We start from the raw sequence: 18,036 nt of genomic DNA, 5'->3' as shown, positions 1-18,036 counted from the left end.
ACTGATAAATGGGATTAGGTTCTTATTACTGCCAGAGAATATTTGAGGAGAACTTCCTGTTTTATATGCATTTTTTGTTTAATCCTCACAACGACCTAGTTATATAGGTGGTGTTATCGTAATTCTATGGGTGGGGAAGATAGACCTGGAAAGATTTAGCCCAATTGCCTAGGGAGTTCTTATGTGGTAAATCAGAGTTCCAAACCTAAATCTTGTTGTACAATATGTTGTAATCTTATTTCTCCAAATAAATAAAAAGAGGTCTAGTTAATTTAGAGAAAATAAATTAACTATTAACTATTAACATATTTCCTCATTCTGAATTATAATCCCAAATATCTTGGTATAAATTACTTGAATATCACAATATTTTGTCCAGTGTTTATTAAACACCTTGCTAATGATGATGATGCCCATGTTTGAATTCTGGCCATCTTATCTATAAAGTTGAAAATGGTAAAGCCTGAAACTGGCATTAAAAAAATTTTTTTTAATGTTTATTTTTGAGAGAGAGAGACAGAGTGAGAATGGGGAGGGGCAGAGAGAGAGAGAGAGACACTGCAATTTTTTAAACCAATGTAAAATAATTCCCTATAAACTATTGGGATATCATTTTGATAAGTCAGAATAGTCTTGACCTTTCTTAAAAGATTCTGAATGTTGCTTAATAACATTATATTAAGACTTCTAAATAAAGTCTGATATTTAAATTTTGAAAGGTCATTTTTTAAGGAACAATATAATTAAAGAATGTATGGATTCACTTGTGTCAGAATGCATAAATAATATTACATTGGTACAGCTCTCACTTTATATTATTTCTGTTTCTTTTTTAGCCCCTAGGAAGGCAAGCCCTAAGGGTCCACCAAACAGAAAGGGAGTCCGAGTGGGATTTCGCTCCCAGAGCCTCAATAGGGAGCCACTTCGGAAAGATACTGATCTTGTTACAAAACGGGTTCTTTCTGCAAGACTGCTAAAAATCAATGAATTGCAGAATGAAGTAACTGAACTCCAGGTCAAGTTAGCTGAGCTGCTAAAAGAAAATAAGGCTTTGAAAAGGCTTCAGTACAGACAGGAGAAAGCCCTGAATAAGTTTGAAGATACAGAAAATGAAATCTCACAACTTATTGCCCGTCATAACAATGAGATTACAGCACTCAAAGAACGCTTAAGAAAATCTCAAGAGAAAGAACGGGCAACTGAAAAAAGGGTGAAAGATACAGAAGGAGAACTATATAGGACAAAATCTTCGTTACAGAAACTGAAAAAGATCTCTGAAGCTAGACACCTACCTGAACGAGATGATTTGGCAAAGAAACTGGTTTCAGCAGAGTTAAAATTAGATGACACTGAAAGAAGAATTAAGGTAAAACTTATACAGCTTCTTATTGTGCTGTTTTATATTATTTTTCATTGAGTATTTAAGACCATACTCTGTTAAGACTGCTTATTGAAATTCAGATTTGCTTAGAAATGAAAACTATTTTTAAATATTTTAAAAATTATCTTTCTGAGTAAGAGATTAGGAAAAAATTAAGATTGTATGTTTAAGAGCAAGATACAAAAGATTGATATATTAATGGGCTGGTTAATGAATGAATGAGTGTTTAATTCCATGAATTTTAGTCATTTTGGAGAAGTACATTATTTGATTACCTGATTGTCTAAAATTGAAAATAATACGAATAGCTATAGTATATAAAACTAACATTTGGGGCCATTGTGTAAGAGATACCACAAGAGAAACACTTTGTTTTTATTTCTTTGAACATTTGTGAAAGACATTTTTGGTGGCAGAGCATATCCTTATTCCCCCAAATAGAAACTAACATGAGAGGTAGGTAGAAGAATGTTGAGTTACTAGCCTGAGAGTACAGCAGAACTTTTATTTCTTTATTTTCATTTTTATACTTTTAGAGAGGGAGAGGGAGTGTGAGTGGGGGAAGGGCAGAGAGTGAGGGAGTGTGAGTGAGGGAGGGGGAGAGGGGGAGAGAGAATCTGAAGCAGGCTCCATGCCCAGCTCTGAGTACACGCAGGGCTGGCTAGATCTCAAGACATTAAACCATGACTTGAGCTGAAATCAAGAGTTAGATGTTTAACTGACTGAGCCACCCAAGCACCCAGAAAGATATTTTTCTTGGGATGCCTGGGTGGCTCAGTCATGCCCAACTCTTGATTTTGCCTCAGGTCTTGATTTCACAGTTTGTGGGATTGAGCCCCATGTTGAGCTCTGCACTGACAGAGTGGAGCCTGCTTGGGATTCATCCTCTCTCCCTCTCTCTCTCTCTATGCCCCTCCTCTGCTTGTATGCAAGCATGCCTTCTCTCTCTCTCTCTCTCTCTCTTAAAATAAATACATAAACTTAAAAAAGAAAGGTATTTTTCTTGTAACAAGTTGTAAAAAGCATTATCTCATGATTATTATACAGAGAATTTATATTAGATGCTAACTCATACGTATGTGTATCATGTACACATAAAATTATGTAGAACTAAATGCATATACAATATACATGGGAATATGTGTGTGTGTGTGTGTATATATGTATATCAAACAGAAGCCCTGAGTCAGGGCTTATTAAAACTGATGAGTAGTTTGGAAAGCCAAGTTAGGGGAAAAGTATGGGACTAATGCCTGCTATGAGAGCTCTCTGAGGAAAGGCAGGTCAGAACTACAAGTAAATTAGCTTCTGCAGTGTATTAGTGTATTAATTTGGTGTTTTTAATACAGGGTATGTTATTATACTACTTTGTATAGTATACTGTGTTCAGTATACCAGTGCTAAACCCAGAATCAGTGGCTTACTAATACAGTGTACATCAGTGGTTACAAAGTGTCTAATTTGTTCTATAAAATTAGCAATCATTATCTTCTGCTTGAGTGCCCAGAAGATACCATATTGTGTAGGCTTCACCAGTGATTAACCCAAACTGCAGAGCAAACATACGGAGACTCCTTTTTTTTGAAAGAGTCACTTACCTTGAGGTGGAGTGGGGGTAGGAGCTGAAAGTAATTACTGGCACAAAAAAAAAAAAAAAAAAAACCCCACACATTTTAATTAGTTTTAAAGGAGAGTATAAAATGTGTCAAATCATGGATTTTGAAATTGGGACCCAAGCGTACATAATGCTAATAATGATAAACAAAACCACCTGTGTGTATGTTTGTATAAAACTAGAAAGAACATGGTGTTGCATTGCACACATATACATACACACACATATACTGTGATTCTCTCTTATAACCAGTTATGAAGGAGGTTTATAGAGTGTTGGTGGAAAGAGGAGAAAGAAGGAAGAGAGGAAAAACAAGTATGTGGATTCAGAGTAATAGATGGAGGTTAATTATGTGGCTGCCCACTTGGGAGCATGAAAATTAGTCATCTGTAAGGATATCAGATGTATTCCATCTTTGAAATACTTATTAATTATATAAGATCCTCAATATTTTTTTCTTACTGGATTTAAAAAAGTGTTTTTAACTTTCTATTTTGAGATAATTATAGATTGATACGCAGGTGTATGAAAATTGTATGTAGAGATCCTATATACCCTTCATCCAGTTTCCCCAGTGGTAGCATGCTGCATAACTACAATATAATATTGCAATCAGGAAATTGGTTTTGATGCAGTGGTACAATTTATCAACCTTACTCAGGTTTCATTAGTTTTACATGAGTTCACTTGTGTTTATGTGTGTATGTGTTTAGTTCTCTGCAGTTTTATCACATGCGCAGACTTCTGTGACCACCACCAGAATCAAGATGCAGAATAGTTCTATCACAAGGATCCTGTGTTAACCAGCTTTTCTAGGCACTTTCTTGCCTTTCTTCCACTTTAACCTATGGCATCCCCTGGTCTGTTCACTATTTCTATAACTTTGTTATTTTTAGAATGATATATATGTGGAATCATGTAGTATTTAAGCTTTTGAGAGGAATAGGTTTCATTTTTTTCCCCCTAGTGCTCCATCCAAATTGTTGTATATATCGATAGTGTGTTCCTTTTTTATTCCTGAGTAGTAGCCCACAGTATGGACGTACCACTGAGTGTTATGGTGTATCCCATTGGAGGACATTAGGGTTGCTTCCAGTTTGTAACTATTAACTAATAATGCTACTGTGGTCATTCTTACACAGTTTTTTGTGTGAACATAAATTTTCATTTCTCTGGGATCTGTGCATGAAATTGTATTTTATGGGTTGTATGATAAATGCATTTTTGGTTTTGTAAAAAACACCATTCTCTTTTTTGGGTGGCAGTATTATTTTACATTTCTATTAGCAAGGTATATGTGATCCAGTTTCTTCAGATCCTTGCCACCATTTGATGTTCTCACTCTCTTATATTGTAGCTGTTCCAATAGGAATGTCTCGTGGTTTTAACTTGGCATTATTCCTAATGGCTGATGGTATACAGCTTTTCATGTGCTTATTTGCCGTCTGTAAATTCTATTCATGTTGTTCATATTTTTTGCCTATTTTTAAATAGGATTGTTGGTGCACTTACCATTGATTTTTGAATCTTTATATATTCTAGGTAATCTAAGTCTTTTGTCAGATATGTGGCTTGCAAATATTTTCTCCCAGGCTGTAAGTTGTCTTTTCATCTTCTTTACAGGATCTTTCAGAGTGAAGGTTTTAAATTTTGATGTAATCTAGTTTATCAGATTTTTCTTTTATGGATTGTGCTTTGTTGTCAAGTGTAAGAATTCCTTACCTATTTCTATCACCCTTTGTCGTAGCTCCAGAGATATTTTATTGTGTTTTTATCCAAAAGTTTTATGGTTTTATGTTTTACTTTCTTTTTTTAAATTTTTAACTTTTTTGGAGTTTATTTATTTTGAGAGAGAGAGAACTAGTGGGGTAGGGACAGAGAGAGACAGAGAGAATCCCAAGCAGTCTCTGCGCTGTCAGCACAGAGCCCAGAGTGGGGCTTGAACTCACAAACAGTGAAATCATGACCTGAACCAAGATCAGGAGTTCAGTGCTTAACTGAGCCAACCAGGCACCCCTGTGTTTTACTTACAAGTCCATTTTGAGTTAATTTTGAGTTAAATTTTGTATTTTGTATTTTTGGGGTTTAGGTTGAGACACCCCTCCCCCATGGTACCCAGTTACTCCAGTATCATTTGTTGAATAGACTATCCTTCTTCCTTTTAATCTGGCACCTTTGTTAAAAACCAGTTGGGGATATTTTTGTGGGTCTATTTCTGGACTCTGTAGTCTGTTCTGTTGATCTCTGTATGTGTACGTCCCTCTGCCAATGTCACGCTTTCTTATAGGCGACATAGTAAACCTTAACATCGGGTAGAGTGATTCCTCTCATGTTATGCTTTATTTTTTTAAAGTTTGGCTATTTTAATATTCAGGGTCCTCTGCCTTTCCATGTAAACTTTAGAATAAGCTTGTTTTTGACTACAAACACCTTCTTGGGATTTTAATGGGAAATGCATTAAACATGCATCACTTTGTGTAGAATTGATAAGTGGAGCCTTCCTACTCTCTTCCTACACTTATTTCATCATTGTCATTCCCAGAATATAGATCCAAACAGGTTTTGTTAGATTATACCTAAATATTTATTTTCTTCAGAGCAATTGTAAATACTCTCAGTTCTTTCTAGATGAGGAAATTATGTTTGGACTTTTATTTTCAAATTTCAAAGCTTATTTTCGTGTAATAATTATTTTCACAAGGAGTTATGAATGTTTTATGCACATGAAGGAAGAGCTTAGTTTTAGAAGTATGCTTTCAAATATTAGGAATATTGAGTTAATTAGCTGTAAGCCCCAAAGTTTGGTTGGGGGATATTAACTACTTCATTTTTATTGTGTTAGACGTTATATTGAAATGACTTTTTACATATAATTATGAACCTACTGCTCTCAAATCAGTCTTACTTCAGCTGTCATACCATACTGGCTCTTTTTTTTTTCACTTTTTAAAAAATTTAAATCCAAGTTAGTTAACATATAGTGTAATAATGATTTCAGGAATAAAATTTAGTGATTCATCACTTACATATAACATCCAGTGCTCCTCTCAACAAGTGCCCTCCTTAATGCCCATTGCCCATTTAACCCGTCCCCCATCCAATGCCCTGTTAGCAACCCTCAGTTTGTTCTCTGTATATGAGTCTCTTATGGTTTGCCTCCGTTTCTGTTTTTATCTTATTTTCCTTCCCTTCCCCTATGATCGTTTGTTGATTTCTCAAATTACACATGTGAGTAAAATCATATGATATCTGTTTTTCTCTGACTGACTTATTTTGCTTAGCATAATACCCTTTAATTCCATCCACATTGTTGCAAATGGCAACATTTCATTCTTTTTCATGCAGAGTTGTATTCCATTGTATATTCTTTATCCATTCATCAGCCAGTGGACATTTGGGCTCTTTCCATACTTTGGCTATTGTTGATAGCACTGCCATAAACATAGGGGTGCATGTGCTACTTTGAGTCAGCAGTGGTACATCCTTTGGATAAATACCTAGTAGTGCAATTGGTGGGTTGTAGAGTAGTTCTATTTTTAATTTTTTGAGGAATCTCCATACTGTTTTCCAGAGTGGCTGCACCAGTTTGCATTCCCACCAGCAGTGGAAAAGGGTTCTTTCTCCACATCTTTGCCAACATCTGTTGTTGCTTGAGTTGTTATTTTTAGTGATTCTCACAGATACGAGGTGGTGTCTCATTGTGATTTTGATTTGTATTTCCCTGATAATGAGTGATGTTGAACGTCTTTTTGTGTGTCTGTTAGCCATTTCTTCACTATTCTTTAGGTGTTGAGTTTGATAAGTTCTTTATAGATTTTGGATACTGACCCTTTATCTGATATATCATTTGCAAATATCTTCTCCCATTCCATCAGTTGCCTTTTAATTTTGCTGATTGTTTCCTTCACCCTGTAGAAGCTCCTTATCTTGATGAGGTCCCAATAGTTCATTTTTGCTTTTATTTCCTTTGCATCTGGAGACATGTAAAGTAAGAAGTTGCTGTAGTGGAGGTCAAAGAGGTTGTTGCATGTTTTCTCCTCTAGGATTTTGATGGCTTCCTGTCTTACGTGTAGGTCTTTCATCCATTTTGAGTATTGAGTGTATGGTGTAAGAGAGTGCTCCAGGTTCATTTTTCTGCATGTTGCTGTCCAGTTTTCCCAGCACCATTTGGGAAGAGACTGTCTTTATTCCATTGGATTTTATTTCCTGCTTTGTCAAAGATCAGTTCACCATACATTTGTGGGTCCATTTTTGCGTTGTCTGTTCTGTTCCATTGATATATGTGTCTGTTTTTGTGCCAGTACCATACTGTCTTGATGACTACAGCTTTGTAATGCAGCTTGAAGTCAGGAATTGTGATGCCTCCGCCTTGGATTTCTTTTTTAATATTACTTTGGTTTTTCAGGGTCTTTTCTGGTTCTGTACAAATTTTAGAATTGTTTGTTCTAGCTTTGTGAAGAATGCTGGTGTTATTTTGATAGGGATAGCATTGAATATGTAGATTGCTTTGGGTAATATCAACATTTTACCAATATTTGTTCTTCCAGTTGATGAGCATGGAATGTTTTTCCATTTCTGTGCATCTTCTTCAGTTTCTTTCATAATCTTCTATAGTTTTCAGTATATGAATCTTTCACTTTTTTGGTTAGGTTATTCCTAGGTTATTTTATGGGTTTTAGTGCAGTTGTAAATGGGATCAGTTCCTTGACTTCTCTTTCTGTTGCTTCATTATTGGTGTATAGAAATGCAACCAATTTCTGCACATTGATTTTATATCCAGCAACTTGGCTGAATTCATGGATCAGTTCTAGCAGGTTTTTGGTGGATCATTTTGGGTTTTCCATGTAGAATATCATGTCATCTGTGAAGAGTGAAAGTTTGACTTCCTCCTTGCCAGTTTGGATTATTTTTGTTGTCTGATTACTGAGGCTAGACTTCCAACACTATGTTGAATAATAGTGGTGAGAGTTGACACACCTGTTGTGTTCCTGACCTTAGGGGGAAGCTCTCATCCTGATTGAGGATGATATTAGCTGTGGGTCTTTTGTGTCTGGTCTTTATGATCATGAGATATGTTCCTTCTATCCCTACTTTCTTGAGGGTTTTTATCAAGAAAGGATGCTACAGTTTGTTAAATGCTTTGTCTGCATCTATTGAGGGGATCATGTGGTTGTTATTCTTTTCTTTTATTAAAATGATGTATCACATTGATTGATTTGCAGGAATTAAACCAGCCCTGCATTCCAGGAATAAATCCCACTTGGTTGCGGTGAATAATTCTTTTAATGTATTGTTGGATCTGGTTTGCTAGTATCTTGTTGAGATTTTTTGCATCCATGTTCATCAGGGAGATGGGTCTGTCCTACTTTTTAGTGGGGTCTTTGTCTGGCTTTGGAATCAAGGTAGTGCTGGCCTCGTAGAATGAGTTTGGAAGTTTTTCTTCCATTTCTGTTTTTTTTTTGCAACACCTTCAAAATAGATGTTAACTCTTCTTTAAATGTTTGGTAGAATTCCCCTGGAAAGCCATTCGGCCCTTTGTTTGTTGGGAGATTTTTGATTACTAATTCAATTTCTTTACTGGTTATGGGTCTGTTCATATTTTCTATTTCTTCCTGTTTCATGTTTGGTAGTTTATATGTTCCTAGGAATTTGTCCATTTCTTCCAGATTGTCCAATTTGTTGGCATATAATTGCTCATAATATTCTCTTAGCTAATAATATTTTCTCATTATTGTTTTTTATTTCTGTGGTGTTGGTTGCAATCTCTCCTCTTTCATTTGTGATTTTATTTATTTGGACTCTTTTTCTTTTGATCAGTTTGGCTACAGGCTTATCAATTTTGTTAATTCTTTCAAAGAACCAGGTTTCATTGATCTGTTCTACTGTTTGTTTAATTTCAATATCATTGATTTCTGCTCTAATCTTTATTATTTTCCTCCTTCTGCTGGCTTTGGGCTTTATTTGCTTTTCTAGCTCTTTTAGCTATAAGGTGAGGTTGTATCTTTGAGACCTTTCTTCCTTCTTTAGGAAGGCCTGGATTACTCTATACTTCCCTCTTACGACTGCCTTTGCTGCATCCCAGAGGTTTTAGGTTTTATTTTCATTTTCATTGCCTTCCATGTAATTTTTTATTTCCTCTTTAATTTCTTGGTTAAGCCATTCATTCTTTAGTAGGATGTTCTTTAGTCTCTGAGAATTGGCGGCCTTTCCAAATTTTTTCTTGTGGTTGATTTCAAGTTTCATAGTGTTGTGGTCTGAAAATATGCAAGGTATGCTCTTGATCTTTTGTACTTATTGAGGGCTGATTTGTGATCCAGTTGTGATCTATTGTGAGGAATGTTCCAGTGCACTTGAGAAGAATGTGTATTCTGCTTTAGGATGAAGTGTTCTGAGTATATCTGTTAAGTCCAGCTGGTCCAGTGTGTCATTCAAAGCCATTGTTTCCTTATTGATATTTTGCTTACATGATCTGTCCACTGTTGTACACGGGATGTTGAAGTTTTCTACTGGTATGGTATTATTATCAGTGAGTTTCTTTATGTTTGTGATTAATTGATTTATATATTTGGGTGCTTCCACATTGGTGGCATAAATATTTATAGTTGTTAGGTCCTCTTGGTGTATAGACCCCCTAATTATGGTATAATGCCCTTCGTCATCTCGTTACAGTCTTTATTTTAAAATCTAGTTTGTCTGATATAAGCATTGTTCACTTCAGCTTCTTTTGATGACCATTAGCATGATAGATATTTCTCTATCCCCTAACTTTCGATCTGCAGGTGTCGTTTGGTCTAAAATGAGTCTCTTGTAAACAGCATATAGATGGGTTTTTTCTTATCCATTCTGACACCTTATGTCTTTTGATTGGAGCATTTAGTACATTACATTTAGAGTGAGTACTGACATACTAGCTCTTTTCTAAATGAAGGAGCCTCAGCTGCCCACCTGAGGGTAATTCTCTACTTTTTATTTTTACCTTTTTATACTTCCTAAAGCCTGTGGCCCAGTTTGTAATTATATCTTTCATAATCTCAGTGATCAATCCAGAATTCAAAATCTTTACTATTGAGTTTCTTAATTTAGTGTGAAATTTAAGAATTTTGTTCTTAACAAAATTTTGTTATTTGTCTTAACACGTACTTTTATTTTGTGTCTCATACATTTATTCCTATTTTATTACTTTATTCAAGACCAAGTTAATCTTTTTCTTTCAAACTCAGTAGGTTATAGTCAGTACCACACTAATTGGATAAAGGAGACATTTAGGAGCTCAATTATGGTGTTTCATTTTGCACATTAACTAAAACCCAGGAAATTCCTGAGTATCCCTTCAAATTGCAGTGAAATAGTAGTGTGCTGTCTTTAAGTTCTGTGCTACTGTTTCTTAAGAATGACTGTATGGTGTTTTTTTATTTAATTTGGTGTCGCTTTTTCTTCTACGTTTCTTAGGCTGGAACTTGTGGCATGCAGGTTTGTTCATTTGTTTATTACTTGTCTCATTCCAGGAAGGATTTCAGGCCACTATTCTTACTCCCTTTTGAGTTATATTTTCTTTTTAGGTGATGAGACGCAGTTTTCAAGTTACCTATACATAATTTAGCTGTGAAAGAATGTCCCTCTGACTATCATCCTCTACGTTGGGTGCAGGCTTGTTTTGTTAGTTGATGGAACTGAGAGAATGCACAGTCTCCATGATTTGAGAGCACAGTAGTTTAGAAATGGATACACGTTTAGGGAGACAGACAACCAAAGGTATGAGTAGAGACAACCAGACATGACTGCTGTTTTTCCCTTGTATGGTATGGTCTGCCCCAAACTGGACCGTATACCAGGGATGAAGAACTGCTTGATGTGGTTAAACTTGTTTAATTCAGTACAAAGAGGCAGACAGCTAAATCAGACTACGTATTTGTTTTCTCATTTATGGTTGGCTCTATACCATCATTTTGGCCTTCACTTCAATTAATTTATTGAATAGAGGAGTGTCAGTAGTAACCCCATTTTAATATATTTATTTACTTAAATATTAAGTTTTATGTATTATATAATCATTAAATAAAACTGCAAAAAAACTATAAAAAATGCAAAAAATATAAAAGTGCTTTTACAGCAGAGAAACATTTTTAGTTATATAACACAGTGATTCTCAGTTTGTGATCTGAAGTCCTGTTTATATGTTTAGACATTATTACAGATCTCCTCTCCCCAGAAGCTTTTGTTTATATGGGTATATCTACTGATATTTACCATATCAGAAATGAAAACAAACACTTAAAAATATATCTTAATTTACTTAAAAATAGTAATAAACAACTCACTATATGTTATAAGATTTTTTAATGAAAATATTATATTTTCTAAACAAAAAATTGGAGAAGAGTGGCACTGTTTTATATATTTGCTATTTTCTTCAATGTCAGGCTTAATAGAGGACACCTGAGTACTTAGAGCTGCTTCTACATTCAGTCTGTTGCTGTATGTTACTATGGTTGATAAATATTTAAAGGATGCAGCCTCACACAGATGTCTAAAGAGTTAGAAAATGGAAGAACATTCTAAAAGCCTTTTCAGATAGCTAGATAGGCCTCTTGGATACTATATCAAAACTTAGTAAGTGGTGTTTCTTATAGGTTTTTTGCAGTGGGGAATCTGAAGCCATGGATCAGTGAACTTTCTGTACTCTCTCATACCACTTTTGTACTTGTTCGTTGTATTAGGCTGATTTTCTAAATGCTGACCATTTTATTTATACAATATCACATATTATATATATAGCCTTTGGGAAATCTCACTGTATATTCATGATAATGAGTGCAAACAGCAAATAGTATTTAATTATAAAAGAGTTCTGAACTTGCAGACTCCTGAAAGAGTCTAAGGGACCTTTAGGTGATCCTTGCACCTCTTGTTGAGAATCACTGATTTAACATAAACAGTTCTTTATTAGCAGGTTCATTTGTGATCACCCCCAAATGCAGTTTCTTTTAATGACTGCCAAACTGCATCCACCATTGCTTACGAGGCCTGTGACTGGCCTCCAGTAGCAGCTGAAGGTAAAAGCACTAACTAATTCTGTCCCCAGTCCTCATAAGAAAGACTTAGAGCTTGGGTTGCTTTCCTCATCTAAGGATACAGAAGCATATAGTCATAGGGAAGACAAATAAAGCTAATACCATGAATTGTAATTATCTTAAGAATCCTTAGTCGTTAAATAAGAAATTATCTATAAAGTTTTATGAAAAGGTCATAAATGTAATACCATATGCCTGTTATTAAAACTGTAGGGTGCACATTTAATACATTAAGAAATCCATCCCTATTTTAACATTAAATTGGCACAAAGTGAACTAAATAAATTACCTTGTTAGAAAAACATTATTAACAAGGCTTTCTCTCCCTTTTTAGAAATTTGTAAAGATTTTGGGGAGTAATTTGAGTAGCCTGAGTATCATACAGCTGTGAAAGGAGGTTTGAATATACTCCTTTTTCTTTTGATAGATTTTCTGTAAGAGACTGGCATTCAAATTCCCTTGACCCTAGAGCTGCCCTCAAGTAGGTATGTTTTCTCGGTGATACAAACATTATTTTCCTCCAGTGCAAACCATTTTCAAAAAGAAGAGTTGATTCATCATTATCTTCTCTTATCCTTCCTAGTTTATTCCGAACCAGAATGGAACTATCTAGTATTGGGCCCTTTTCCTGCATCTTTCCTTGCCACACACTCTTGTATCTAGGTATCTGCTCTAAGCATTTTCTGTCCTTTCCTCACTTCCTTGTTCTGTATTATTTCTAAAAACTTGAAACTAATTAGGACAGATGGAGGTCAAATGGAGAAATCAATTTTGTTCTTGTCCCACTCTGACTTAGTGCAGCTCCCTTAATTGACAGGTTTTGGTTGTTTCATCTGAGAAGAGAAATGGAATGATTCTGAGCCTCCTTTTTTTTCTGAAACCTGATGAGTATAAATCATGTTTTTTAAGTCTTTTATGTGCCAAAAGCATTTTTAGCATGGTAAACCATATTTATTAAAAAAATATGAAGCCCTTATTATGGCTGTTGAGTATTGGGAAAATGAAAGATTTTTAATGTTAAAAAAAAAGGACCTGCTTATAAAATAAAATAGCATTTGTGGAGATCCTACTAATTTCTTGTATCATAATTCAAGGAATTGGCTAGATTTTGTTATATTGTTTATAGATACTTTTACCAATTTTGGTGGAAGAGGATTTATAATGAAATTATGGAAAGTTTAATACCCTTTATCCAGAGAATAAATTTTACAGGGTTTTTTGAAACTGTCCATTTAGTTAGAACAATTGTTACAGCAATTTTATGTTAATATTTAAATTAAAATAATGTTGGAGCGCCTGGGTGGCTCAGTCGGTTAAGTATCCGACTTCGGCTCAGGTCATGATCACACAGTTCGTGGGTTCAAGCCCCACGTCGGGCTCTGTGCTGACAGCTAGCTCAGAGCTTGGAGCCTGTTTCAGATTCTGTGTCTCCCTCCTTCTCTGACTCTTCCCTATTCATGCTGTCTCTCTCTCTCCTCTCTCTCAGAAATAAGTAAAACATTAAAAATTTTTTTTAATAAAATAATGTTTCTGTTGAAAAGTAATACAAGCATTACCAAAGTCCTAAAAATTCAAATAATACAGAGAAGTAGAGAAGTAGACAACAAAATATCAGTATCCTTTGTTATCTTTGTAGACTTCTTCCCAAGAAATAATCATTGTTAAGAAATCATCTCAACATGTACAAGTTCATAAAGATCCTTTTTTTAGTCACTGACTATAAATGGGAGTGTACCATGCACACTGCTTAGTATGTTTTTACTGAAACATATTTTGGGACTCTTTACATGTTTCTGTGTGCATATACACGCACACACATCTATCTATCTATAAATTCACATATGTATAAAATTTGCCTCATTTTTTTTTCATTTTCAGGTATGTTGAGATATAATTGACATACAGCACTGTATAAATTTAAGGTGTACAACATAGTGGTTTACATATATTATGAAATGATTATCATAATAAGTTCAGTGAGCATCCATCATCTTTATATAGTCAGTAAAAAGAGATAGAAAAAAAAAGTTTTTCCCTGTCATGAGCACTCCTGGGATTTACTCTTATGACAACTTTCCTACATGTCATATAGCAGTGTTAATTGTAGTCACTGTGTTGTACCTTACATCTCTAGTATTTATTTATCTCATACTTGGAAGTTTATAAATTTTGACCATCTTTCTCTAATTCTGTCTCCCCCCATTTCCCTCCTGGTAACCACAAGTGTGGTTGCTTTTTCTAGGAATTTTCTTTTTGGTTAAATATCTCACATGTAGGTGAGATCATATAGTAATTGTCTCTTTCTGACTTGTTTTACTTAGCATAATGCTTTAAAGGTCCATCTATGCTGTCCGAAATAGAAAGATTTTCTCATATTTTATAGCTAAATAATATTCCATTGTATGTGTGTGTGCACACCACAACGTCTTTATCCATTCATCTATCGATGGACACTTAGGAACTTTTCATGTCTTGGTTATTATAAATAATGTTGCTATGAACATGGGGGTACAAATTTTTATTTATTTGAGTCAGTATTTTTATTCCTTTTGGATATATTCTCAAAAGTGGAAATGCTGGACCATGGGTTCAGTGTAATTCTAGTTTTTTAAGGATCCTTCATACTGTTTTCCATATTGGCTGTACTAGTTTACAGTCCTACCAACAGAACAAGGGTTCCCTTTTCTTCACATCCTAACAAGCATTTGTTAACTCTTGTCTTTTTGATGATGACTACTCTCATAGGCATGAGGTAATACCTCACTGTGGTTTTAATTTGCATTTCCCTAATGACTGGTGATGTTGAGCATCTTTCACATATCTGTTGGCCATTCAGACATCGTCTTTGGAAAATGTCTATTCAGGTCTGCCCATTTTTTTTTTTTAATTTTTTTTTTTTTTTTTATGTTTTGTTTTTTTCTAGGAGAGAGAGAGAGAGACAGTGTGAGCAGGGGAGGGTCAGAGAGAGAGGGAGTGACAGACCGAAACAGGCTCCAGGCTCCGAGCTGGCAGTCAGCCCAGAGCCCGACGCGGGGCTCGAACCCACGAACCGCGAGATCATGACCTAAGCGAAAGTCGGACGCTTAACTGACTAAGGCACCCAGGCGACCCCAGGTCTGCCCATTTTTAATTGGACTTTTTTTTATTGTTATTTTAGGAGTTCTTTATATATTTTGGATATTAACCCCTTATCTGATATGTGGCCTGCAAATATTTTTTTCCCATTCAATATGTTGTCTTTTTAATTCGTTGATAGTTACTTTTACTGTGCAGAAACGTTTTAGTTTGGGGTACTCCCTCTTGTTTATTTTTTATTTTGTTGCTTGTGCCTTTGTTTTCTGTCCAAAAAATCATCACCACGACCCATGTCTAGGAGCTTTTTTCCTATATTTTCTTCTGGGAGTTTCATTGTTTCCAGTCTTATGCCTAAGTATTTAATCCATCTTAAGATTTAGGAGTAGTGTAAAATACAGGTCTAGTTTCATTCTTTTACATGTGAATATCCAATTCCCCCAGCACCATTTATTGAAAAGACTGCTTTTCTGCATTCCATATTTTTGACTCCCTTGTCAAATATTAGCTTGGATTTATTTCCAGGTTCTCATTTCTACTCCATTGATCTCTTTGTTTTTATGCCAGTTATCATCTGTTTTGATTACTGTAGCTTTGTAGTATAGCTTGAAATAAGGAAGTGTAATGTCTCCTGCTTTGTTCCTCTTTCTCGGGAGCACTTGGCTATTCAGGATCTTTGCGGTGCTGTGCAAGTTTAAGACTTTTTTTCTGTCTTAAATGCCATTGAAATTTGATAGTGATTGCATTGAATCTATAGCTAGCTTTGGGTGGTATGGACATTTTAACAATACTGTTAATTAATTCTTCTCCTCTATGAACACAAGTTACCTTTTTTCATTAATTTGTGCCCTCTTTGATATCTTTTGACAGTGTCTTATATTTTTCAGAGTAGAGATCTTTCATTTCCTTGGTTAAGTTTAATCCTAAGTATTTTATTGTTTTGGTGCTATTATAATTGGGATTGTTTTCTTTCTTTTTCAGATAATTTATTGTTAGTTTACAGAAATATTACTGATAATTGTAGATTAATTTTGTATCCTGAATTTATTTATTCTAACAGTTTTTTGGTTGAGTCGTTAGGATCATTTTTTTATGTATAAATTCATGTCATTTCAAATAGAGACAATTTTGCCTCTTCTCTCCAATTTTGATGCCTTTAAAATTTTTTTTTAACCTATTTGCTCTAGGTAGGATTTCTATTAAATAGAAATGGTGAGACTGGGTACCCTTGTCTTGTTGCTAAAAGGAAAAGCTAAAGCTTTCAACCTTTCACTATTGAGTATGGTATTAACTATGGGCTTATATATGGCCTTTATTATGTTGAGGTAGGTTCCTTCTGTACCTAACTTGTTAAGAGTTTTTATTATGAGCAGATGTTGAATTTTGTCAAACGCTTTTTCTGTATCTATTGAAATGAAAAAATGATTTTTTCTTTCATTTTATTTATGTGATGTATCACATTGTTGATTTCTGTATGTTAAACTATCCTTGCTTGCATTCCAGGTATAAATCCCACTTGATCATGGCAAATGATTCTTTGTGCTGCTAAATTTAATTTGCTAGTATCTTATTGAGAATTTTTGCATCTGTTTTCACCAGGGATATTGTCTGTATTTTTTTTTTTTCTGGTACTGCCCTTTTTGGCTTTGGTATAAAATGAGTTTGAGAGTATTCCCTTCTCTTCAATTGTTGGAAAAGTTTGAGAAGGATTGGCATTAATCCTTCTTCAAATGTTTGGTAAAGTTTACTAGTGAAGTCATTGGGTTCTGGGCTTTTCTTTGTTGGGAGATTTTTGATTGCTGAATCAATTTCCTTACTAGTGATTCATCTCTTCAGACTTTCTATTTCTTCCTGATTTAGTTTTAGAAGATTGTATGTTTCTAAATTTTTTTCCATTTCCTTTGGTTGTTGAGTTTATTGGTGTATAGTTTTTCATAGTAGCTTTTTATGATTCTTTATAAGCCTGTGTTATCAATTGTAATGTCTCCCTTTCACTTATAATTTGTTGATTTGAGTCCTCTTTCTTTTTTTCCTTTGTTCACTTTGGGCTCAGTTTGTTCTTATTCCAGCTCCTTAAGATGTAGATTTGGGTTGTTTATTTGGCATTATTTTGCTTCTTACTGTAGGCATTTATTGCTGTGAACATCACTCTTAGAGCTACCTTTGCTGGACCCCATAAGTTAAGGTATGTTATGTTTCCAGTTTTGCTTGGCTAAGATACTTTTAAAATTTACCCTTTATTTTTCTTTTTAATTTATTGGTTATTCAAAAGAGTGTTAATTTCTGTGTATTTGTGAATTTTCCAGTTTTCCTCTTGTTAATGATTCCTAGTTTTATACCACTGTGGCTAGAGAAAATACTTGGTATGATTTTGCTTGAATTTGCTAAGACTTGTTTTGTGGCCTAACGTGTGGTTTATCATAGAAAATGTTCTGTTTTCACTTGAGAAGAATGTGTATTCTGCTGTTGTCAGATATGCATATGTTAGGCCTATTTGGTCTATAGTTTTCAGATCTTCTCTTTTTGTATTAATTCTCTGTCTAGATGCTCTATCCATTGTCGAAAGTGGGCTATTCAAGTCTCCAACTATTATTTGGTATTGCCGTTTATTTCTCCTTTTAGTTCTGTTGGTTTTTACTTTATGTATTTAGGTACTCTGATCCTGGGTGGATAAATACTTACAATTGTTATATCTTCTTGATGCACTGACCCCACTGTCATTATATAATAATAACCTTTGTCTCTTTTTACATTTTTTAAAGTGTCTTTTGTCTATAGTTGCCACTGCTTTTTTTTTTTTTTTTTTTTTTTTTTTTTTTTTTTTTTTTTTTTTTTTTTTTTTTTTTTTTTTTTTTTTTTTTTTTTTTTTTTTTTTTTTTTTTTTTTGGGTTTTTTTT

The 18,036-nt window shown here is 34.5% G+C and overlaps 1 protein-coding gene across 1 annotated transcript in view; it reads left to right on the top strand.

Moving 5' to 3' along the window:
* LCA5 (lebercilin LCA5) overlaps window positions 1-18,036 on the top strand; it is a 94,668-nt gene that overhangs the window by 34,147 nt on the left and 42,485 nt on the right. Inside the window, exon 5 of the mRNA XM_039216427.1 lies at window positions 837-1,366. Within this exon, the coding sequence (XP_039072358.1) occupies window positions 837-1,366 (530 nt within the window). The remainder of the gene's footprint in view (window positions 1-836; window positions 1,367-18,036) is intronic.

Source organism: Hyaena hyaena, unplaced genomic scaffold, assembly GCF_003009895.1.
Source record: "Hyaena hyaena isolate Hyena2069 unplaced genomic scaffold, ASM300989v1 scaffold_633, whole genome shotgun sequence".
In the NCBI taxonomy this organism is placed as follows: Eukaryota; Metazoa; Chordata; class Mammalia; order Carnivora; family Hyaenidae; genus Hyaena; species Hyaena hyaena.
This window is presented reverse-complemented; position numbering and strand designations above follow the sequence as displayed.